The 26,806-nt window shown below is 37.4% G+C and overlaps 2 protein-coding genes across 2 annotated transcripts in view; both read right to left on the bottom strand.

Annotated features, from left to right (window-relative positions):
- Window positions 1-26,806, bottom strand: part of LOC120329197 (uncharacterized) — an 88,615-nt gene that overhangs the window by 39,546 nt on the left and 22,263 nt on the right. The gene's annotated exons all lie outside the window — the stretch shown is intronic.
- On the bottom strand, window positions 7,792-19,936 carry LOC120329440 (uncharacterized). Its single transcript, XM_078118320.1, has 6 exons — window positions 19,791-19,936; window positions 18,975-19,105; window positions 17,711-17,815; window positions 14,398-14,612; window positions 13,585-13,670; window positions 7,792-7,975 (listed from the first exon to the last, which is right to left on the bottom strand). The coding sequence occupies exons 1-6, from the start codon at window positions 19,910-19,912 to the stop codon at window positions 7,792-7,794; spliced, it is 843 nt and encodes a 280-aa protein (XP_077974446.1). The 5' UTR covers window positions 19,913-19,936.

The raw sequence follows: 26,806 nt of genomic DNA, 5'->3' as shown, positions 1-26,806 counted from the left end.
ATTATTAGCAGTACAAATAAATACCCTACAATTTACTAACACTACAAGCTCAAGACGTTTACTAATTAATCAATTATAGACCCTAAAATAACACTCTCAGACCGACTCAAAACAGCCATCAGCCAGAAACTTCCAGAATCCTGCAGCGCGCGCGGTCCCCTGACGTCACTTCCACAAAGTCATTGTGGTGCAATAACCAAGCATTCGATAAGCTGGTCCATGGCGCCAACTTGCGGGAGAAATGATTTTGCTTCAAGATATTGGCGGTAACACTGAATAGTATAGCAGCGTAGGTTAAAAATAGGTAAGTTGTGGCAGATAGGGCGGTGGGTCGAGGATAGTTAAGTTGAGGGAGATAGGGCAGTAGGTCGAGAAGAGAACGGTTTAGGAAGATAGAAAGGTGGTTCGAGGATGGGGAAATGGGTCGGGGATAGAAAAGTTGGGCAGATAGGGAAATAGCGTAGTGGGTCGAGAATAGGGAGGTTGGGGGAGATAGGGCAGTGGGTCGAGGACAGTTTTCAAGTAAACGAATAGCTCGCGGAGGCCCTAAGCGCCTTTAAGGTGATTGAAAGCTGGTCGAAAAATGTCACTATTGGAGTGGAATTTTCTTCAAACTTTTTGTAACCATAAAATAATTTGCCGCGTCATCATAAACGTAATTCATATGCGTGTTTTCGTACTCTACTTTAATAAAATCGAGTGCAATAAAAAGTCCCTGATAGTGCTGCATAAGTGAAGCCCAAAACTACACCAACACCAACAGAAACTTATCAAACTTGTTTCAGTTCCTTATAGATACAAACATTGATTAAATATCTGTGACCCACTCTCCTCTCTTCCTCGAAAAAAAAATATAATTTTTGACCCATTCATTGAAAAAGGTTCGCCATCCCTGTACTATAGTATATAGCAGGGGTGGCCAACCTGCTTTCGACCGCGATCGACTAAATTCTTCAAAAAAGCTCGCGATCGACTGATCGGTAATAAGGTCACTGATCATAAACAAAAATGAATGAATACTGAATACGCATACAAAAATTCCATCGCTGCCAATAAGCTCGGCTTTGCGGTCGCATTCTCAATGAAATTGCCACAAAAATTTGCATCTTCATGCCCCATTCAATTTGATTATGTAATGGAGTAAATGTTTCATTCTTTATTTTAGATTTTTTCAAAGCATACTATTCAGATCTAGGGTCTGTCCCATTTTTAGTCGTAAGTGTTTTCAATTCCTCAAAAAGCCTTCAAAAGTATCCATGTATTACCTAACCAGCGAATAAATAATATTCTCAAGCCATAAATAATATATTTCAGACTTCAGTATCTAATTTACAATTTTCTTCAAGTCCGATTCTTTGGTCGCTTGGAATTAGAGAATAAATTGGGCATTCTGTTGCCACTGCTACCGGTGCGAATAAAATTTATTGCACTACTCCTGGAGTGAGACAATAACTTTCGCACAGTGCAGAAATTGTTGTAGGATCGCTGGTCAGTCACGACAGATGGTATTCAGTATACGCTCATTCCTAAAACTTGGCAGTGGTGAAACTTGCATGGGTCACATAATAATATGCTTCATCGGGCTTGTCCATACCCAATTAATGCATGTGTATATCGTATCTTGCGCATGTACAGTACTATATTCTTTCTGTTTTAAAGCACACAACAGACGCTGTATGAAATTGGTTCAGGGCAATTTTTTGGGGTATGTTATTAAATTTACTCAACATCAGACGTGATCGACTACTCGAGACGTGGCGATCGACCGGTCGATCGTGATCGACGTGTTGGCCACCCCTGGTATATGGGATTGGAAGGTACACTTAGGATTCTTTCTCCAAATGCATACGTTGCGAAAACACCATGGAATTCTCGATTATATACTCGAAGGCTTTATTACAACTATTTTCTATATATTTAAATTATATTATATATTTATATTATACTCCGTCTGTCATTGTCATCGCAATTGTCGATATCATAAGACTCAATGGACAAAATGTTCCGCTGTAGAATGCGTGCTTTGAACGGTCGACGACTCTTGAAGAGCGCGAGCAAGGATTTTAATTGATGTGTTAGTTCGATCCCGCGCAAAGTTTTTCCTCGCATCAATGCCCTTTTTCCCTCGCGGATAGATCGATCCCGCGCAAAGTTTTTCCTCGCATCAATGCCCTTTTTCCCTCGCAGACAATTCCAAACTGTTTCTTCAGGACGTGGCAGCTGCGAAGATGACAAGTCCCTTTGCGAAAATAAGTTGGAAACATGGCGCCTACATTTTCCAAGACCACAAGAGGAAACGACTTACTGACTTACAAAGGCCACGAATATTGTAAGCGAAATGATCGGGTTTCAGATGCTACTCATTGGCGCTGCCGTCAGTTTAGGAAATTTCGATGTAAATCGACTGTTGTTACGATCGGTGAAAATGTAATAAAAGAACTAGGATATCACAGTCATTCTGGCGACAGCATTAAGTTGGGATCATCCGTGCAACATTAAAAGAAGCAGAATCAACACCATCAAATACATCGACAAAATATATTTTAGGTGAAGTATTGAATAATAGATCAACAGATGTACTAATGCGCTCGCCAGCCACTCTGGAGGCCAATATACGCAGAGTAAGGCGACAGAAAAATTGTTCACGTCCGAATCCTACAAGTGCAAGCTTTGATATTCCGAGCGAATATTTAGATATCATTTTGCATGACACTGGCCCGGAGAATCGTCATCGGATAATGGCCATTGGAGATCGATCACTACTTGCACATCTAGATAGTAACACATACATTTGATGTGGTGCCCGATATTTTCTTCCAGTTGTATACAATTCACTGTAAAGTGGGCGCATCCTATTCACCATGCATATATTTCCTATTACGATACAAGCGACAAGAAACATACGTTCAGATGTTGGAAGTGTTGAAAATCATTTTCCCAAATGCTAACCCCACCAAAATCATTGTTGATTTTGAAATAGCAGCTATCAATGCATTCCATGCACAATTTCCTCTGGCCGATATTAAAGGATGTTATTTTCACCTGTCACAAGCTATAATTCGAAAAGTTGGTTCTATCGGATTAAAAGAGAAGTTTGAATGTTTACTCTCTTTCAATCTGAAAATTAGAAGTTTGGCAGCTCTGGCTTTTGTTCCCATTAACGAGGTTGCCGAAGTCTTCACCTTGCTTTGCGACACCTTCGAAGATTCGCCCGAATGCAATCAACGTTTGCAATATTTTGAATCTACCTACATTCGTGGACCTCAAGTGGGTTCACGTCCAATAGAAGCAAGATTTCCCCCTCGATTGTGGAACTATGCCGAAGAGATTGAAATGATGCCTTCGGCCCCAAGAACAACAAACGCTGTAGAAGGATTTCACAACGCCTTACAAGGAATGTTCCGATGCAAACATCCGAGTATATGAGGTTTGCTGAATGGCCTACGAAAAGACATTGCGGTCCACAAACTGACTGCGGCAAATGCTCATGTAGTAGTTACGGCCCACCAAAGATCAAAGTATGTACAACTTGCTGTTAGGTTGTCAGTTAAAGTTTTTTCATATGGGACTGAAACCGACAAGCTGAGGTATCTCCACTCAATAGCTCAAATGCAGTCTATTTGATTTGGACTTTGATCGTGATATCGTAAAATTTCGCTTATTGTCATTATTTTGATTTGTTGTTTAACTATTGTATCATAATTGATAAATTCCTATTTTGTAAAACGTCCATAGCTACTCTATCTCAAAATTGATCGCCCAGTCGACACAAATTTGTGAGTGATAAAATAAATGTAATCCGTAACCTATGACGTCGTTTGTAAATTGCAATATCATATTTAACAGCCCTATATGCTGAATATGTTCGATTTACGTTAAATAGTGTTAACAGCAAAAAACATTTTTGGCCACGATAATGATTTTAAAACTTCTTCACTTTCGAATATTCAACATATTTACATGACTTACGATTTCTATGTATAGTTTTGATCTGACATTCTAATGAAACAATACTTCAATAAAACTGGCATTTGGCTATGAACATGTTGTTACAAAAATGGCATAGTTTCATTATCTTAATTTCATATTTTCTTAGAAACGAAGAATCTGTGCGTTTATTTATTTATATACAGACAATAGTATTCAATTTATAGATTGATTTTAGGAAAAATGGCAGAACCTGATTTGAGACAACACTCATTTTCAACAGTAAAGCGTGGTCGTGTATGCATACATATAACAATTTTGTAAACATGCTAGCAAGAAAACATGAAGTGGCCACAGAGCTCCCAAATCTCATGCTGGGCGGGATATCATAGTAGGCGTTTTCGGTGCAATAATTTCAGAACAAATTTATAGGAGTTGACCACTAAAAATATTACTGTAAAGCTAGTTTTAGTAAGACCCTCATTTGAGACTTCATTGATCTGTGTGATATTTGTTCCGTATTAGCCCTGGTTTCAGGTATTTCAACGAAATATCGTTTTCTAGGTCATCGTCTGTTTTGGAGATCGCGACTAACGAATGAGATAAGGATTTACAAATGTCAATGTAAAAAAAACAGCAAAAGAAAAAAGACCTTGGCAGAACAATGTTGTTTATATCGTTAAGAGGCGTTTATCCCTCGGACTACAATGACACTCAAAAATGCTTGCTTCGTAGAAGCGGGTAAATGCATATACACCAAAACTAACTACAAGTGAAACAGTGTTGAAATTTAGAATATTGAGCTTGCGCCTGTAACATGAAAATTATTTGCGACTGGAAATTGCCGTTGGGGCAAACATTTTTTGTGAAAATGTACCTGGGTTCAAATGTACGTTGGTTCAAACATACGCGGGTTCAAATGTCCGTGGGTTCAAATGTACGCGGGTGCAAATGTTCGTGGATTCAAATGTACGCGGGTGCAAATGTTCGTGGGTTCAAATGTACCTGGGTTCAAATGTCCGCGGGTGCAAATGTTCGTGGGTTCAAATGTACGCGGGTGCAAATGTTCGTGGGTTCAAATGTACCTGGGTTCAAATGTCCGCGGGTGCAAATGTTCGTGGGTTCAAATGTACGCGGGTGCAAATGTTCGTGGGTTCAAATGTACCTGGGTTCAAATGTCCGCGGGTGCAAACGTACACGGGTTCAAATGTCCGCGGGTGCAAATGTACATGGGTTCAAATGTACACGGGTGCAAGCGTACACGGGTTCAAATGTCCGCGGGTTCAATTTATATGCGGGTGCTAAAATCCATGGGTGGAAATGTATGGGTTCAAATGTCCGTAGGTGCAAATGTCCATAGATGCAATAGTATACAGGTGCAATTGTTCTGGGTTCAAATTACGGGTTCAGATGTACGGGTTCAAATGTACGCGGGTTCAAAAATAATGGAACCTCTCGGAATATATGATAAAGAGGCGGAATTAAATAATGACATTATTTATAAGCAGTGTCGCAGCCAGGATTCTTAAGAGGGAGGTGGTCTAAAATTGGAATCGGAAATTTCCGCGCAACATTCTTCGCGATTAAAAAAACGGATAACGAGATTTCTGTTGCGTAAAATATTCAATCCATGACCGATGGAGCATTTAACGTGTCTCGTCGTTATAATGTCGTTACTCACGTTTGATTCGAGATTACTATTATGATTACTAAAATGAAAGAATACTATTCTAAAATAACATAAAATATGTCATAAACTGCCAACTATAAATAAATTGGGGTCGTATTTTTGCGATCTTGGGATTTGTCAAACTTGATTGTTCTTTCGCACTTGAGATTATTTTTAAGCAAGATATCGCCGTTTAAAAAATCACAATGTCTGGGCAAAATACGAACAATTGAAAATTATTTTATTGCATTCAGCTCCGTCGGTAGTTTCAGAATGAAAAAAGGTACACCGCGGATCGCGCTCACAATTGATTGCGTGCGGCTGCGTCGGTAGTTTCAGAATAGGAAAAAAAAGGTACATCGCGCGAACAATTGACTGTGTTTCGATTTCGCAGTTACTACGATGAAAAGCTCACATAACACCAACTTTTGTGATTTACAATGTCTATAAAAGCGTTTTCAATCTGAGGTAAGTCTGCTGAAACCTGCTGTGTCTGCTGTGATCTTCCATTTTAAGTTTCAGTTGTAATATTTTAGAATGCCATTTTTCAATCAAGAAATTTGAGTTGTGGATTTACCTCTTTATTGATTATTATTTTTAGCATTTCGTCGCCGATGACTATAATATGCTAACATGTTTTTCACATTGAACTCATAGTTCCCCATAAGAACAAAAAAGCAATTTTACGTCGTCATTGTGTAACAATACATGTATATGCCGAGGGAAATATTTGATTTAGGGAGAATAAACACCGGCGTAAAGATGTTTAAAACACGCCATGCTGACGAAAAAAATCGGCGATTGTAACAAAATGAAATCGCGAACGTTATTAACGGCCTTTTATGTCTTCCAAAAATGTCAAAAGAGAAAAGATTCGACCCCTAATTTATTAATATGTTCGTCAAGTGTCAAATTTACAGCTTTAGTATGAAATTTAGATTTATTTATGACTTGTGTTAACCCTATTAAAAAAGGTTCAGCATTTAAAATAAGTAAAGTACATTTAACTTGCTCAGGAATATTAATCTGAAAGTAACAATTTTAACATTTATTTTGGGGCTCCGCGAATAATATTCAACCTTTCAAGGGGCTCCGCAACATCAAAAGTTTGAGAACCCCTGTCCTAAGGGGAAATGCCCTGCCACCTGTTGCCGAATTTTCGAATAGCAAATTGCTATTCTAATAGTTGAATATTCGAATATATATGCCAAGCCCTACTCAGTAACCAGTAATTATGGCTGGAATAAGTTATGTGAATAAACCTAGTTTTTTTATGTTTTATGTAAATTCTAACAAAAATCATAACTTGGCTGATAGTTAGGTCTCGCAAAAACGTTTGCGGCCCGCAGTGAATTTCTGGCTCGTTGCGGAATCCTCAAACGCTCGGGTGGGGTAACACTGTTATAATAACCCCATGGTTCGTTTAAAATACCATGGAATCCCTTCCTTTTACGTAAACACTATTTCCCTGTGTAAATATAAACAGTGACACATCTGCAGGTTGCGGGATATAACTTAGATACATTTGCTCTGCACATAGATTTTATCATACTAAAACTCATTGTATCAATTCAAACCGTGTATATAAACTTCAGAATCACTGCCTTCTTTTCCTTCATCACGTGGTCTCTCGTTCGAATGTAAAGCTTACCAATTATTTCTAGATCAAACCTGTTATGGGCATAGGTAATAATTGCCAACACACTGTAATCAGGTCTGGTCAACACACAGAGAAAATTCTCAATAATCCGCGCTGGATCGAAATTTTGTAAAGCCGACGGCTTGGGGCTGCTTTGACACCTAAAGGATGTGAGATTAAAAATTTGAAGCATGCAATCAGCACTTTAGGATCCGTTATGACTCTGGGGTAAGGGGGGTTCTCTATATTTCACCTTCAGGAGGGAAAAAGGTCTTGAAGAATCTCTCTACAGACTCCCAAGGTATACAAGTGCGCATTTTGATCTATCTCGGTTGTTTCATTTGGTGAAGGATTATTGATAGGAAGCCAGGAAAAATCAGTTTTCAGTAAATCGTTAAGAAAAATAGGGTAAAATGGTGTTAAAAAGGGTAAGAATTGATACTCCAAATGCCACAAAATAACATTTTAGCCCCTAAGTATGTATATGCTCCTGTATCTGAGTGAGTGTGCATAATCATCTTCTGCGCAAATTTCCTTTTAAATAGAAAATGTACCTTCATCTAGATTCTAGATCACTAGTGTCAGTAGAGAGCATTCCTTTTGCCTCTCCGTTAGATGTTGGTTCGCTTGCGTCATCTTCATCAATGTCGAGTCGTTCTGGTAATATAGCGCCATCTGGTTGCATTTCAACGTACAGCGGATTGTTGACGGAACGATTATTCATTCGTTTGTGACGGAATCTGTTGATGTAAGAGAGAATAATGTCGAGGATTTACATATTCATCCAGGGAAAGAGGGAAAACGGATAAGACGGCTGATCATATTCAATACCTTTCGATAGCTTCACACTCACCCTAACTCATAGACTCTGTGATTAGTCACCTATGTGGGAGTCCAACGTTATATCATAGTGATGAAAAAAACATGAAATACTAATAAAAGTCGGACTTGAAGATACATTCAAGCGACCCGATATCACATTGTCATTCTTGCCAATGAAAGAAAACGACTCTAGACACGACAGGCCAGGTAACCATGGCAACCGCAGTTTATTGAATTGCGAACAGAAGAGTAGTTACCATTGGAACGATTTTCCAACAATAATTTAAAACAATGATCCACATGTGAAAACTTTTTGAACACATGTGAAAACTTTGTGAAACTAAAACCTACCCTCCATTACTCTTTATTTATCTCACAATGAATGCAACAATGATTATTATGACAAACAATAGTATTATTTCACCAACAAGTGAGCTATGCTCAAATATATGGACACGTATAGTCACATGCTTTTGAAGACGTCATAGCGAGAAAAAAAAGTCATAGCCTTCAAGAAAATTTTTTTTTTAATCACTGAAAATTTCAAATTAATTGGTCCAGTATTCGAAGAGAAAAGTGATTTCTTCAAAACGTGTTGACGGAAACAAATAATAACAATAACAACAAAATTTTGAAACGATCGTTATGTCCACTACGTGTCCAACAATGCCCCTAATCATGCTCTGATTCACTGGAGTGGATGACGGGTTTGCTGGCGTTGTTGTCCACCCGGGAGGTAGCTGTAAAATAAAAATAAATAATTGTGCGATGTAAGTAAATCAGGTAAAGCTTTGTCAAACTAAGAGTTAACTCAACAATGAAGGATTTATTTATTAGAATAGGATATACATATTCATCCCATGGAGAGGACATCTAGACAATGTGGCCTCTCGTCTGGTTGCTAGTCCATTTCGGATATGGGATTAGCTAGTGTTCTGCAACCTCTACTTGCCAAACTAGATCGAAACAGCTAATGAATCCGGCCGAACCCCCGTAAACGTGTGTTTTCATAGACTTGAGGTTCTAAAAAGCGTTTTCAAATTACGAAAAATTGTAATGTATGATGCAGAAAAATGCTTTTTTCAACTTCCAAAAAGGGGGTTACGAACCGCAACAACCCCCCACCCCCAGGGCGTAAGCATGGGTACTCCCGTAGTATGTGAAGCAAGATGGCGGACACCGGAACGTAGTATGTGTACCATTTTGGGGTTTGGCCATAATTTTATTCCTATTTTCTTTATTTTAGTTCTATTACGTTTTCGAGGACTGTCTGTGTTAGCCAATATACCCCCTGTCCATAAGTTTCAGTTCTTTTATATACCTTGATGTAAAGTTGGCGAACAAAATTAGTTACCTCCATATTGTTACACATACTTCTGGAGCACCGACGAAAGTATATTAGCGTAATAATTGGAACAGTATTTAAAAGGAACTAAAAATGAGCTCAAGCATACCTTTCTATTCTAATTACAGTTGGGCTTAATAGCGTCAATGGTCCGGTTTTTAAAGATAGAAAAAGCAATCGAAAAATCGCCGATGAGATTGCAGTAGGCACCAATAATAATAAATAAAATGGTGCAATAACGCCATCTCTGCGTTCTGAATATTCAAACTGGGATTACGGTGTTTGTTATCTGCCGCAAACGCTTTTGCGGACTTGAGAAAACACAAGTATAATCACACGGGACAGATTTCGTCGTGAGAGAATAACGCTCGTCCCTGCTAAAAATATAAATCCGAAATACAAAAATTGACGAACGGCACAGAAGAGGCGGAAACCGACTCCATATCGACCATCCTTACCCGAGAGTATCTGAATTCTTACTTTTGTGCTATAATCCTTTGATTACTATCCAATAAATGCCATCTCAGAACAGTAGAATTACTCTTCTCCTATAGTACCCCACTTTGATAACTTATGGTACCGACGCAGAGATGACTGGCAGATGCCGCGATCCCCTACTTGATCCTAATGCCTCAGTGTATCTTTTCATTTATTTCAACCAACAAAACCATTCTAAATACGCATATAAATTCCAACGGAAATCCTTTTCCGTAATCCTCAAAATACAGCAAACTGGTGACGTAGTAACGCATCACTCATGCGTAGCAAACCGGCCGTGAGCGAACTATATTCAGTAAATTAGGATCTAGTGCTGCCTTGTCTTTAGAATGCCGTTGCTGTGGTTACCTTGCTTGGCAGTGCTCGAAGTTGTATTTTTGTATGTAACGTTTTTTTAATGATACAATGTTTGACTTCCCACCCCCCCTGATTACTTTAAGACTTAATTAACTTGGGTGTCGCTGCTTGATAACCAGTATGGATGCTCGCGCCCCCCTCCACCCTGAAATACCATTTTTACGTTTTTTTTTTGTTTGTACAAAGTGAATTTACATGATGATGAAAAAACAAAATATTGCTAATTGATAATAGGTTTTCAATGTTAGCGTAATATTTTATTTACACAATTCTCTAGTAATGTTAATATGAAAATCCTGTTTTTATTTGTCAATGCGTATTGAAAATTGTAAAATAAACTTAAACTATTACAGAAAAGTAATAAAATATAAATGAAATACGTCCGAAGATGTTCATATCAAAATATTCAAGTATTCTACAGTTATATTTGCAGCTTTTATTAATCTTAAATTTCCCAAATGAATCAATTTTGCGTTAAACCAGGGGTGGGAGATTACTTTTCTGAGTTGGCCTGTTACAGATAATATACTTGGTTACTGGGGCGGAAGCTCAAAGCTAAATATGAAAACTATGAATAAAAGACAGTTTATATACAAAAGCTAGTTCAACAGCTAGGCTGACGTTTATATCAGTGATTCTCAAACTTTTACAGCCGCACCCCCTTTTTTAGAATTTGTCAAGTCTCGCGCCCCACCTCAAAAATAACTAGCTAACAATGAGGATGGAACGTAAATAATGAAATAAGCGTAATAACAATTACGTAACAATGGAGTCCTAGGATTGGAGTAAACATGCTAACGATTGTATGGAAGGTTCTAGAGTCAGAGGTGGGCAGGGTTTTGGGCCACGGGCTAAATATTTTAACCACCTAGACTGGCGGGCCATCTAAGTGTGACGTAAAAGTTTCATTTTATGAATGATATTTACAGAGTTACAAAAAGCAAACGTGGCAAACAGTAAGCCTCGTGCCGACACTAAATTTATCCGCAATTTCAACAAATTCCTTGAGCTATTTTCAACTAAAACATCAAAATTTGGTTATAGTTTGGTTGTGGCAGCACCAGGCGGGCCAAATTGAATTACCCAACGAGCAGGATTTGGCTCGCGGGCCATAGTTTGTCCATGTCAGTTCTAGACACTCTGAACTAGCAGCATGAAGTTGAACTCTTAAACATGCTCCACGATAAAGATAATAAAGATACAAGAAAATCAGACTCTCTGCAATCTCTAAACAATAAAGAAATTTGAATAACCAAAATAAGACAGGCAAAATCGTATCTAACAAATATTTTTGATTATAATTAGCTCCATGCCCCCTTCAAAATTGTCTACGCCCCCTTGTGGTACATATAATCACTGGTACATATAATAATAAAAAGCACAATGTAACAATCGGGGACATTATGACGTTATTTTCATCGATTTTTTAAAAGGAAATTTATGTTCATAACAACTATATATTCGCAATTTCCGCAGACATTAGTGGGCCGGATGAAATACTTCGGTTGACCGGATTCGGCCCGCGGGCAATAATTTTCCCACCTCTGCGTTAAACGATTTGAGGTTAAATATTGATAGGCTTGGCAAAAATATCGATAAATTCAGATGATTGAAATACGAGACACGGTATAATATAATTTCTAAATTTCAAATTTTAAAAAAATAATTGAATATGTTTATGGAACTATCATCTTTGGTGAAATATGGATCACCTTTTTAGTGAATTCCACCTTTTTTTCCTAATTTCTGGGAATAATTTTGACATAAAATGAATATTTGAATAAACAAACAAAGACAGCTGAAAGCAGTTCAATTATATTGGGTGTCCACGAAGTCTTTAAAAAATTACAAAGGAGTTTTTCGATACCATTTATTGTTTTGGCCCTCACAGATGTAATAAATGAAGTGAAAATACTTGAACATTTACTGAATAAAAACAACAAACCTACTTAAGATATATTGAGAACTGACTTCATAACAAATTGAAAATGTGAAGGGACTTTATGGACACCCTGTATTTATCACATATTATGAACAAAAAAGTAAAAATAATGAAATTTCTTGAGCACATCTAAGAAATAGAATAATTCGTAATCAAACTGTAAATTCATCGGGGAATATTGTTTGCAGTAGATTTATAAATGAACATGGTTGCTAAATCAAAGACTTTTCTTTTTCAGATCGGTGATGTGGCGCATCGTGCTAAGCGTTAGAAATACGCTCGCCACCGCACCTCTGATTACCCCCCCCTGGGTTCGCAGTTAGAATAATGTGGGGGATGATTATAGTGAAGAGGATTTCTGGAATCCTCGGCACCGAAGGGGGTTCACGCAACCGCCCATGCACATGAAAACAAATAGCTAGCTAAATAATCCCATACCAGACATGGACTGGTAACCGTACGAGAGGCCGTGGTTGCACTATATGCCCTGTTATCGGCTTTTCTCTCCCCCGGGATAAATATATACATTCTATCATAAATAAATATGTAATTTACTTCGTAACTAAAGCGGCAATAAAAAATTGAAAAAAAAAAGAAAATTGCCAAACTAATGGGTGGGCTTACACACGCATAACTCTGATCGCACTAAGATGTATTTGAATAATTTTGAGATACTTCTTACCGTTTAACTAAGAAAAGTAAAACCTAACAATAATTGTTATCATTTAATTATTTCTCTTTTGCAATCATTTGCTGTGATAGGTGCGTACGACTTGTTACAATTTGTAGGGTCGGTGGAATATACAGTGATTTCCCTACCACTCTAATTTTCAGGTGTGACACCATACTTCAATTGTAAAAATAAATATATCTGAATATTTTCAGAAAGTGGCTCATATGCCGGTGAAAATAATCAGTCATATTCATGACACATGTTCATAAGTTATAAATAGTTTTATCGGTGCTCCCGAAGTATGCGAACCAAGATGGCGGACATCGGAACGTAACATGGGTAACAGGTTAGGGTTAGGCGATAATTTTTTTCCAATTTTCCTTATTTTAGTCCTATTATCAGTTCGAAGACTAGCCAAGAGCCTCCCGTAGTATTTCTACCTAAAATTATGGCCTAACCCCAACCTAGTACACATATTACATTCCGATGTCCGCCATCTTGGTTCGCATACTTCGGGAGCCGCGTTTTATCACTAATAACAAAATATTTACCACCACCTGAAATTGCCCTGACAGTTTGCTATAACAGTTGCATGAAAGTTTAAACTTCACACAGGACGTATCGGGAATAATCTGGGTGGTTGAGAATGTATTGATATCGGCTTGTTGAATCTTCATGAATCCTGATAAATATGTTTATGTTACGAGAATACCTCTGCTCATTGAATGGATACCCTGGGTACCATTTGAAATCCCTGTATGATGTCACAGTTTCGTTTTGGAAACGAAGAATCTGATTCTAAAACAAAGAAGTGAAACTATATTAGGTGTTTAATTATTAGAACAATTTGAATATATTCAAAAGTTATGGAAGTTAAACGTTGCCGCTACTTTCTAAAGCCCGGAGTTTTTTGTAATGTATTTGATTTTTATACATTACTATTTTTAATTATATAAATTGTTCGACTTCTTTCTATTCAACCTGTATCGAAGTTAGACTTTAATCACAGGTGTCGCTGCTCAATAAGCGAAAAATTTATCACGTTATTGAAAAGACTTCAACGTCTTTCAAAAAATCACTATAAAAAAACTCAACTATCACGAGCTGAGCCAGGAAGACTTCGGCAAATGTTTTAGTGAAACTTATTGTGAGATCAATTACATCGCGGACCAATTATTCCATGCCGAGAACCGATCGTATTTTTTACGTCGCAATCTGGTTGTTTGGTCACAATTAATTTCACACAAATTTAGTTATCGCAATATTTAAACTGCTTAGTTGTCCTTTTCCTGTCATTGTTAAAAACTGCTTGTCTGAGGAAGTCTGATTTTGGTCAGACGAAACGTTACAGAAATACATTTGTGTTCGTGTGCAGCAGTACTCCCGAATAGCATAGTATGATATTTTTTTTTGCATCATATGCATACGGATCCACTAGCGCAAAGGCATTGAGGAAGGATTGGGAGTTAGTCTCACGTAATCTCTACTGATAGTAATACTGATAAAGCTTTTATATTTAACTCACAATAGGGTCGTATATCATGCCGAGATGAAAGTCTTTATATATTTGCCCGTCCAACTTGTTGTCACGAATGAATGTCATTATTTTGTCCATGTGAATCTGGGTGTATATATTTGCAAGTTCACCACCGAGCTGTTGACATTTGACGATCGCTGATGCTTTAAGAACCCTTTCAGATGCCAACGGTATGAATATTCTTCCGTCATAACGCAAAATATCTGTAATTCAAAAAATTTGCAATTGTTAAATCATAATAATTGATCTAAGTGGTTATCAAACGCCGATACCGATATTAAAAAAAGGCAGATTTTGCCGATACTCCGATACTATGTAAGTATTACCTCAAGTGTGCAGGGCAGACGGTTAAAACAATAGCATTCGGTCATTATTCATATTACACATTATTTCAGATCGAAAAAGAGATATATCACTTAAAATAAGAAATGATGTCTGGGATACAGATGCATTAATTGATTCAGTTGCATTGTGCACTAACGCTAGTAATCTCGGTGTTCAACTAGAAAACTCATAGGCAGGGATGTCCAGTTCGAATTTAATATCAATATCGCGGCCTCTGAATATTGTTTTTTGTGTTTAAAAGAATATCGAATATCGCCCACACATTTTAGCGCCGCCGGCTTACTTATTGATTGAAAACATTTTAGAAATATTTTATTTTGTGTTTAATTGTAATCGTGAGTCGACTAGAAGTATCTAACACGTCGAGGAAGTTTTTTATTTTACTATTTTATAATATTTTACAAATATTATCGTATATTTTAGGATAGTCTAGGACTCTAGGCGAACAATAAATCAACAGGGAAGTTGCGTAGTTGAACAAAATTTATGAAATCACAATATTTAATATTTGTGTAGAAGGATAGTTCAGTCGGAATTTATCTTAACGATGTCGATGGACTAAACGACACTCGCGCTTGACGATAAACAGTGAGAATTTATAGTCGCACGATAAAGTGGATGTTCTGTTAATAAGGACCACGATTCCACTGTATGATTTAAAACTGCGCGCCTAGTTGTTCTTTTCTCTGGGCTGTGTTGATATATTTCTTCATAATTACTATGTATTAAGAATGTCAATAAAAAAATTTGGCAGCGGAAAGAGCCAAATTAGTTGAGCTAGTTTGGCTGATAAATAACTAAAAACAGGCGAATACAATTCTCGTTTCTACTCGCTGGGATGGGGACATGCATGACTCATAGTTCACGACCCCTCCAAGCAAAATATGATTTAAAATCAGTATTTTACCTTATTTTTAAAACATTTTGGACCGGAAATATCGGTCGATCACCGATACATGACCGATTCCGGAAAATGGCCGATATTGTCGATACTGATTCCGATACATCGTTACATCTCTAATTACAACACAATTGGAAAAAAGCAGAATACTTATAGATTCGATTGCATTATAGCAGGACAGTAGCAGCACGTTTTGACTCGTCCACATATAATACCAAACATACCATATATTTTTCAAATTTTGAGCAATATAAATGTAACATATTTTTTATTGGAGAATTTTGATAAAATTGTTTAAACCTCTAAATTTCGTATTTTGCAGAATACCTGTAAATGCATTTTTCGCTGGGTTGGTGTTTTTTAAACAGTATTTTATCGTCAAATTCCGTGGTAAATTTATATTTTTATCAGCCTTATTAAATTTTTACATGTTTTATATAAGTGAACACAATATACGCATGGAAACTATATTCAATGTGTAAAAATATTCTAGCTGAAATTTCTCCTAGCTTCACAGTGGTCTCTGATACGGCGCGCATTCCCTCAAAAACCAATGAAAACAATTCTGGCAGCATAGGTCAAAGGTCAAGAGAGTTGGTGATTCTGCCCGCCAAGTGAATTACTCAAGTTTAAATACTAATTATCAAAAAGCGAACTTGAGTGAAATAGTGTAGCAAAGTGGTTCTTGAACTTTTTAGGACACGCCCCTTTTTAAAAATTGTCAAGTCTCGCGTCCCACCTCAAAAGTAACTAGCTAACAACGAGGTACAAATAACGGTGACCGTACACTTGAACCCATGTACATTTGAACCCATGCGTATATCCACGGGTTCAATCTATATGCGGGTGCTAAAACCTATGGGTTAGGGTTAGTATGGGTTTAACTATCCGTGAAACAAGAAAAATTCCATAGGTGCAATAGCATACAGGTGCAATTGTCATGGGTTCAAATGTAATGGAAGCACAAATAACAGATAGTAAGGCAAAAGTATGTTTCATTCAAAAAACACGTTGAGAATACGTGGATAAAGGTGATTAATGAAATAAATGAAAAGTTTTAAAAACAAGCAAAATTTGCTGTTATTTTTATTAGTAAAGTTGTTTACGATTGACAAGATGTTTAATTCAAGGTTTTGTGATGGATAATGCTTTTGTCTTCCCGTGTACCAGGGTGGGGAACTCAATTTTGCATAAAATCAAATCTTACAAATATTTTTAATTAGCTTCGCGCCCACTCAAAAAATTGTCTACGCCTTCCTGTGGGGCGCGCCCCAGCGTTTAAAAGTTTATATTTTTATCTTTGGCGCGGCGGTGTGGCTCATTGTGCTATGCGTTAGAAAAACGCTCGCCGCCGCACCTCTGATTACCCTGCGTGGGTTCGCAGGTTCGAATCCCATGTGGGGATAATCAAGTGCGAGAGGATTGCTGGACTCCTCGCCGCCGTAGGGTGGTTCACGTAACCGCTGGTCGGTTACGGCTTCCTCCACCATCAAGTCCATGCTTCCGAAGACTGGCTAAATAAATCCATACTCGACATGAAATGGTAACCTGACAAGAGGCCGTGCTTCACCATATGATCGAGCCGTCTCATCCTCTTTCACCCTGGGATAAATATGTGAATCCTAAACCCTAACTAGGTTAGCGGCAAACCGAAAAGATAGATTCTTCAGAAAATAGTGATTCTTTACACATCAATAGGAGATTGCAAAGAGCCTTGTTCGGGTTGTGGGTATAAAATCGCAGTAATACAAACTCAAAACTGCACACTCACATTCGTTCAATGCAGTAGTTCCCAAACCGCGGCCCGCGATTTTATATGGCCCGCCGAACTTGAGTGAAATAGTTTAACACTTTATGTTTTTACCTTTTTACGTTCTAAATACCGCCAATTGTTACGTCAATATCATAGTTTGAGCACGTGTATATGGTAACAATAAGTATCTTAATTATACATATCAGTACCGGTATCGGCCCATTGCTCGCGCTCCCCTATCCCAGCACATAATTATCCTTCGACTTCTATTTTTGGCCCCCGGTGAACGAAATGCAACAAACCTTGTTCAGTGAATCCAGGAGGCGGAAAATGCCCTTCTAATTCTTCTATTCTGTCCAGCAATTCATCCATTGTTTCGTTCATTTCTGCTCGTTGCTTTTCCATTGCTAAACACAAATGTTATAAATTGGAATCATAACAACTGTCTACACATACATTTGCGTTTTATGCTTTGCAAAAATCACCAAATACGGTCAAAAGAATAACTTTGGTGGAGGCAACTGAATTGCCACGTAAGTGAATGGCGTTTATATGTAGGCTGCAAGGAATTATTGAAAAAAGAATTTAGATCAGTGGTTTGCAATGTTGATTGACCAAAATTAGAAGCGGAAGAACATTTTCGGGCCGGAAAAGCGAAGCGCCCGCAAGATGCCGGTACCGGTACGTATAATTGAGCTATCGGTATAATTGATTTGTTACGGATATACACGTGCTTAAACTATGATAATCACTAATAATCGACGGAATCTAGAACGCAAAAAGGTAAAAACATAAAGTGTTAAACTATTTCACTCAAGTTCGGCGACCATGTTAAATCGCTTTGCACGCCGCAATTGGCCCGCGGGCTGCGGTTGGGGAACCACTGTTTTAGATGATGACTAATGTTTTGAAATGGGGTATATTCACTTGGCTAACACAGACAATCTCCGAACTCGTCATATAATTAAAATATGGAAAATTGGAATAAAATTATGGCTTAGCCCTAACCCTACACACACTACGAAAATACCAAATAAATGTTGAATAACTCTCGAATGTTCGTAAAAGAAAGAAACGTTGTTCATTTCTTTATTCCAAGTTCAAAAGTCAAAAATTAAACTCTGTGGTATGGCGCACCGTCCTAATCGTTAACAATACGCTCGCCATCGCACCTCTGATTACTCTGCGTGGGTTCGCAGGTTCGAAACCCATGCGGGGATAGTTATGTACGAGAGGATTGCTGGACTCCTGGCCGCCGTATGGTTGTTCACCCTCCATTAATAGTACAATCACGATTTCATTGAAAAATAGCTTGAAGCAGACAAGAGAACTAGGACTGCTAAGTCTATGCTTTCGAAAACAAACAACTGACTAACTAACCCCATACTCGACATGGACTGGTAACTGAACGAGAGGCCGTGGATCGTCATATGATTAAGCCGTCTTATAGGATTTTCTCTCTTCCAGGATAAATATGTAAATCCTATGCTATCCATCTGAAGATTTGACCAAACAGTTTTGCATAAAGAACTACAATAGCAAATCAAACAATCTTGTAGTTTTCACCTCTTTCGACATTTCTATTGATCAAGGCTTCAAGTTCATCGTAATCGACTTCTGCTTGTGATCCCTTGAGCCCAGGAAATCCTTTATCGCCTTTCGGGCCTTTTTTGCCCGGAATAGTTTGTACTTCGGCACTAAAAATAAATGTATATATTAGTCGGTATTTATTTTTATAAAGTTGTTCCGCACAAGGCGCCGTTTCGATCATAAGTAGAAAGTGTGAGAGTGTCAGCAATTCTCATTATGGTCGTTTCCTCGACCCTTGACCCCTGAAAAATTATCCCTATATTAAACGATTTGCAAAATTTAAAACGCTTATTTTGAGTTTTTGGAAAGTTAGCGCTTACAAACTGACTCACATGCCGCTTACAGGTACTGATGGCTAATTTTGGCTAGTCTATCGCAGCGTTTATTGTGTCAATTTTTATTTATTGCAACTAAACTAAGAGTCATCGGAAGACATATTGACAATAGAGTTATTCGATTTACGACTATATTTTGAAAGCACAAGCAAAACCTGACGGACAACACGCAAAACCGGCGTATTTACAACCATGCTTGAATATTCGTCAGAGAAAGAAGTGTCTGAGCGACTTCATGAATTGCTATTGTTACGTTTTAGTAGGTTCATTGCTGATTAGTCATTGTTACGACAATAAACAAGAAAATCAATGCTCTGGAAAACATCCAATGAGACTGAACAATATAGTCTCCATAACAGGCGGTTTAAATTGTTATCAATGAGTCGCTGCTTCATCTGATAATTACAAGATTTTCGTAAAATTACCAAAATATTACTTTGCAAAATTTGCCACATACCGATTTTCGCCATATACATCTTCTACGCTCTCTAACTGTAGACAAACCCTCTCTTGTCTTCTTCCATTCGTGAGTATGGAAAGTGAGAGAAATAGCACCAAAGTGACTATTGGTGATGTCATAGTTAATAATTATTTAATACGAGAGAATCTGTAAAAACAAAGATTTGTGTCGCCATAATGTTTAATAATTCAACAAAATATATAAACTACTGCATTCCCAGATTAGTAATATTAGGCAAGATTATTAATCAAGATTATGCAAGTATAATATCAAAGTTTATTTATTAAAATATTATTTTTTTTTATTAAATCCTCTAGGCCAGAGCTTCCCAAACTTTCAAGCTCGCGAGTCCTGTTGTTTTGCAAGCACGCGCTTCTATTCCGTCTTATGTATTCTCTCGAACTCATGAGATTTATGTTTTGCACTATTTTTTATAATTGTGTTTTGAATTGAAAGCCTAAAAATGTATAATGAAGACTTTGAGTGAAATTTGTTGCCCGCCTCCCTGTGGGGTCGCGACCCCCAGTTTGGGAAGCCCTGATCAAGGTCACCACTCTAAATAAAATATTTGAATTCCATTGAAGAATAAATATATAATACAATCGCATTGTCGCAAGAGTTTTACTTTCTCCAATATTATATTCTACATCAGTGTTTCTTAAACCATGGGACCCGAAATTGGGTCGCCTAAACATTTTCTTGGGTTGCTTGCTTTTTCAATAAAATACTAAAAGTTATTAATTTTATTTTATAGTAAATTTTTTACCAATTTTATATTTGGTATTGAAGTGTTGCTCAATAGTATTTGCATGTGTATCACTGCGTAAAAACTTAGCAGCATTTATTTTGCTTAAGTTAAGCAACACGTCGATTTCAAAAACTCGCTGATGACCCCTTGCGGGCAATCTAGGTAAAGCTAGCGCCATGAATTGATCGCAAATAAAGTGGATAGTTGTCGCGAATATACTCAATTTCGACACGATGAATGCGATTAATGAGACGATTTCTTCCTTTTGTAAATCACGGAATCGCCATTTCAACTGATTTAATTAAAGCGTGATTTAGGTGAGAAATAATTTTTTCCTCATTCAATTCCTCAACTTACTTTTTTTAAGACAAATATATATAAAACATATATAAAATTTAAAAAAATCCCACCGTGCAGTAAGTAGGGAATTTCTCCCAAATTTATCGAGAAAATCGACGAAAACGTCAATTCAACTGAGTTAAAGTGAAATTTATGTGAGAAATAATTTTTTCTCATCCAATTCATTAATACATAGGCTTTGGTGGACATTCATAAAACACATATCAAAATTAAAAAAATTCCACCATGCGGAAAGTAAGGAATTTCCGCCCAATTTATTGAAAAAATCGACGAAAACGTCAATTAAACCGAGTCAAAGCGTAATTTATGTAAGAAATAAATTTTTCTCCTCCAATTCACAAACACAGTGTATTAGGTAGACATACACAAAACACATGTTGAAATTTTAAAAAAATTCCACCGTTCGGAAGGTAGGTAAATCCCCCCCCCCCCAACCTAAGAGAAAATCTTACGAAATCGACAATTAAACTGAGTTGGAAATAATACTCCAACTTAGGATAATAAAAATGAGGGAAGGCAGAATATTTGAAGTCTTACACTCAAATATAATGAGGTTCAAATACTGGCAATTTTGTAAACATATGTTATTGAGATAATCGAAATATTTCGAGTTTTATGGAATTGGGGGCAAGCATTTAAGTATACCATTGGGTGGAGATCTAATATGAGAACTTATTTTACCTTAACGCAAATAAAAAATTGATGATTACCCTCGCTTCTTAAATAATTAAACTTTTTTGGGTTCGAACGTAGATTATAAAAATTTTATAATTTTGAAAATTGAAAAAATTAGTAAAATAATCGTAATTCTCGAGCTTTTTCGTCCCGGTGACAAAAAAATGAATTTACAACCAAATAGAGAACTTATATGAGAACTCAAGGCAACAAAAAAACTTTTTGGGTCCGAATATTGGGAATTGTGCAAAAATTGAAAATTTTTGTAAAATAACCGTCTTTTTTTCAACTTTTCCGGTCAAGTGGGCAGAAATATGAATTTACCACTGAATAGAAAACTATTATGAAAACCTGAAAAACAAAAAAATTTGGGTGATTACCCGCGATTTTTTAAACTTTTTAGTTTGAATATTGATAATTTTAAAAATTGAAATAATTACTAAAATGATCGCAATTCTCGAGCTTTTCCGGTCCCGGGGACAAAAATGTGAATTTACCACTGAATAGGAGACTATTGTGAAAACTTGAAGCAACGAATAAATTTTGGTGATTACATGCGATTTTTTGAACTTTTTTGGGTTCGAATATTGGGAATTGTGCAAAAATCGAAAATTTTGGAAAGGTAACCGATTTTTGAATTGTTATTGTCAGTGAATTGTCAATATTCGAACCCAAATATGTTCGAAAAATTGCAGGTAATCACCAAAATTTTTTTATTTTGCCTAGTTCTCATATTATTCCTCTATTCATTGGTAAATTAATATTTTTGCCCAATGGAACGGAAAAGTTAAAAAAATCGAATATCTTACCAAAATTTTCAATTTAATCAAAATTGTCAATATATGAACCCAAAAGAATTCAAAAAATTGCAGATAATCATCAAAACTTTTTCGGTGCGTTCAATTTTCATATTAGACCTCTATTCATTGGTAAACTCATTCTTTGCCCCCGGGACCGGAAATGTTTAAAAAAAAATGATTATCTTACCAAAATTTTCAAATTTTACCAAATTGTCAATATTCGAACCCAAAAGAGTTGTGAAATAAATATGAGATATTCGATAGATTTGTTTTATTTGTGTTCAAGTGATCATCCATCTATCCACCATCCGTCCAAATTAAAATATAACGAGATTTTGAAATTTTGTTCTTTATTTCACGATACAATGCACACGCTGGTATGACATCCGGTACAATTATTTAAACATTTGGCTGGCATTGCGGTGGCATAAAACACATATTAGAATTCAAAGAAATTCCACCGTGCGGAAAGTGGGGTAATTTCCACCCAATTTATCGGAAAAATCGACTTAAACTTTAATTTTTACGACCGTATCCACCAATAGATATATAGCAAAACATTATAGCTGAGTTTGCTTACACGACAACTTCGACTGCAGTCTACCAGCTAACAAATACATTATAAATTATAACTCAATTTAACAATTCAGCTTTGCCTATTCTCGTTTTAATTTCATATCAGTCTGGCGCATTCAAATCAAAGCAAGTCTTATATAATTAGCTGACATGAGATGCCGTCTGCGTTAACGAATACTCGACAGGGCAGCGGTTTGCCCTAATTTCATATGTCTACATGTTTACAAACTTCGAACGAAGTAAAATACACATTGACGATAAGAAAAACATCAGTCTGGCGCACTCGTAACAAAGCAAGTCTGATAAAACTACGTGACATGAGATTTCCTCTGATGTAGGCTAAAGAATTCTCGACAGAGCAGCAGTTTGACCTTATTTTATATGCCTACATGTTTACAAATTTCGAGCGAAGTAAAATACACATTGACGATCAGAAAAACATCAGTTTGGCGAATTCGGAACAAAACAAGGGACCTCCTGAAGTATGCGCACCAAGATGGCGCACAACCTGAACTCAGGTTGTGTACCAGGTTAAGGTTCAGGTTATGCGACATCTTGGTGCGCATAATTCAGGAGTACCAAAACAAGTCTTATAAAATTACGTAACATTAGATTCTTTCTGATTTAACAAATTCTCGTCAGAGCAGCGGTTTGACCTTATTACATATGCCTACATCAAGGGTCTCAAACTCGCGGCCCGCGGGCCAATTGCGGCCCACAAGACGATAGTTTGCGGCCCCCGCCTTGGTATGAAAGTTTAATGTTAGTGCGGCTCGTAAGTCACTCAACTCAGTTAGAATGATTGATGCATTTAAAATATATGATCAGGACACGTAGAGCAAAACAAAATATTTGATAATCTATCCCCCGAAAAGCATATGCGGTACGGTAACCTACTGGTACCGTACCTGTAGGCATGATATTCGATGGACCTTTGACCCCAAAGAAAATTTTCCTATACCATTACCATTGCAAATTCTTGGTGCTCATTTTAGAGGTGGCTTCGCGAGTTTAAGCCTATAAACTGGGGTATATGTTTCACGTCATCATTTTTATTCAAAACATTCAACCTGTTTTTCAACAGTACCGGTAGAGAAGTTTAGCCTAGTCTATCACAGCTATTTCTAGACTTATTTTTGATTACGGCAATTAAGCTACGACGCCCAAGCAATCAGAATGATCATTGAGTTCTTTGATTCATACATGAATTTCTGAAACACAACACAAAACTAACAAATAAATAGCATTCAAAAATGAGGTAATGTTTACAAACATGCCTGAAATTCTTTCTGAGTGACAAGTGTCTGAGCGTTTGCGAAAAAGTCTATTGTTACGTCACTTTTTGCGTCTTGCGGATTAGCCCATGTTACGGAAGTAGATATTCGGGGAAAGGTCCATCGCGGAATGACCCACATTTATGTTTTTGACATGTTTTGCGTATAGAAAAACAGTGAAAAAGATTTACCTTTTTAAGTTTAATGCTTTTATTGTGAAAAACCGGATGCGGCCCGGACTCACTAAGGCTCCATCTCGGCGGCCCCAAGGTAAATTGAGTTTGAGACCCCTGGCCTACATGTTTACAAACTTCGAACAAAGTAAAAAATACACATTGACGAACAGAAAAACATCAGTTTGGCGAATTCGGAACAAAATAAGGGACCTCCTGAAGTATGCGCACCACGATGGCGCAAAACCTGAACTCAGGTTGTGTACCAGGTTAGGGTTCAGGTTATGCGACATCTTGGTGCGCATACTTCAGGAGTACCAAAACAAGTCTTATAAAATTACGTGACCTTAGATTCTTTCTGATTTAACAAATTCTCGTCAGAGCAGCGGTTTGACCTTATTACATATGCCTACATGTTTACAAACTTCGTATGCGACATCTTGGTGCGCATACTTCAGGAGTACCAAAACAAGTTTTATAAAACTACGTGACATGAGATTCCTTCTGTGGCAAAACATACTCGACAGATAAGTGGTTTGACCTTATTTCTTATACCTACATGTTCACAAACTTTGAACACCATAAAATACACTTTGACGATCACAAAATTGAGTTTCATTTAAGGGGGCTCCCGAAGTATGCGTACCAAGTTGGCGGACATCGGAATGTAATATGTGTACTAGGTTAGGGTTAGGCCATAATTTTAGGTATAAATACTACGGGAGACTCTTGGCTAGTCTTCGAACTGATAATAGGACTAAAATAGGGAAACTGGAAAAAAATTATCGCCTAACCCTAACCTGTTACCCATGTTACGTTCCGATGTCCGCCATCTTGGTTCGCATACTTCGGGAGCACCCATTTAAGAGCTTGGAAGCGTGAGTTTGTTTTCGTGCTAACATGGCCCCACACGAACAAAGTGGCTGGGATCCGCTGCGATACTGCGTAACCAGACTACGTTTCCAAAACAACAAGTCGTTTCACCTGCCATGCCGCCGAGGGGGGGGGGGGGATCGCTGACTCCTTTCTGTGACGTACCTCATACACATAACCTCTGGCAGCTTACAGCTTCCTTAACCAGTTCTTTGTTTCAAAATTTAACTGGACGAGAGACCGCGATACACCTTGGGTGTCGCTGCTCGATAACTAGCTTTGGTAAACTGTAATTTTCCTTTTTTTCTTGTATTTTCTGTGTTCATCCGTTTTTTTTACTGACTGATTGAAAAAAAATTTGACTTTACTCGCCAAGTGATTAAGCCATATTAGCGGCTTACCTAGGCATATACAAGGTGTCCCTAAATAAATGGAACCCATTAATTCGATTATCAATTTTGGGCGCTCCCTTAGTATGTGCATCAAGATGGCGCACAATCTGAACCCTAATCTGGTACACATACAATGTTCAGGTTGTGCGCCAAATTACGGGAGCACCCAATTTTATGGGTTCCATTAATTTTGAGACACTCTGTGTAGGGTAGGCTATTCATCTTCATGCACCCCCAGAATAGAATAAAAACAGCTTTTTAGCATATCAAGTGATTTCATTAAAAAACATTCATTTTATACAAAATCGAACAAGTTGGCACAACACATGCACAATGAGTTTGATAATTATATGAATACAGAAAACATTGATTCAAAAATATATGAAATAGCTTCCAACCAGAATTGTGGAGCCTAAAATTAACGTTCTTGCAGGTTTTTTTGGCAGTCCCTCTAGGACAGGGTGTGCAACATTTTTTACCACTAGGTCATATACTTCAGACATCTAGCTGGCCTACACTTATTGGCGGGAAGGCAACCTTAGATCAAGAGTGTGCGACATTTTTGTTGGTGGGCAATATCACCAATTTCAGATATTTAGCCCATGTACACAAGGAATTGAAAAAAATGATCACAATAGAAGATTCAACACAGCGACAAGACAAGAGTCGGGTCGGGCTGCGTCACGTTGGCCGCCTGTTGCACACCTTCCAATCCAAGTTTATTTTTTCTGACCAGTAAATCAATTGTACACAAAAGACTAACAAAAAAGTAAGCGCACAGTTCACTAAGAAAATTGAGAATGTTTATACTTTTTTCCCCAACCAGTCCAATCAGATTGTGATAAAATGAATGAACACATTTTACTGGTGACGGGAAGCTGCAGGGAGATGATTATAGGCCATGGTTTCAATATCTAATTCAGCGGTTCCCAACCAAGGGCCTACAAAGGGGTTGCAGAGCAGTTGGAGAGGGCCACAGTGCTAGGCGCAATACTATTATTAATTTCACTTTACAAAAAATTACCCGTTTACCTGGTTTCATTACTTGATAGGGTTATTTCACAGGGTATTTTCACTTTGTTGAGCATGAATTGTTTGAACATAATGGGATATGTAATATACAAATCATGATAACACTATAA

The sequence above is a fragment of the Styela clava genome, chromosome 12 (assembly GCF_964204865.1).
Source record: "Styela clava chromosome 12, kaStyClav1.hap1.2, whole genome shotgun sequence".
In the NCBI taxonomy this organism is placed as follows: domain Eukaryota; kingdom Metazoa; phylum Chordata; class Ascidiacea; order Stolidobranchia; family Styelidae; genus Styela; species Styela clava.
This window is presented reverse-complemented; position numbering and strand designations above follow the sequence as displayed.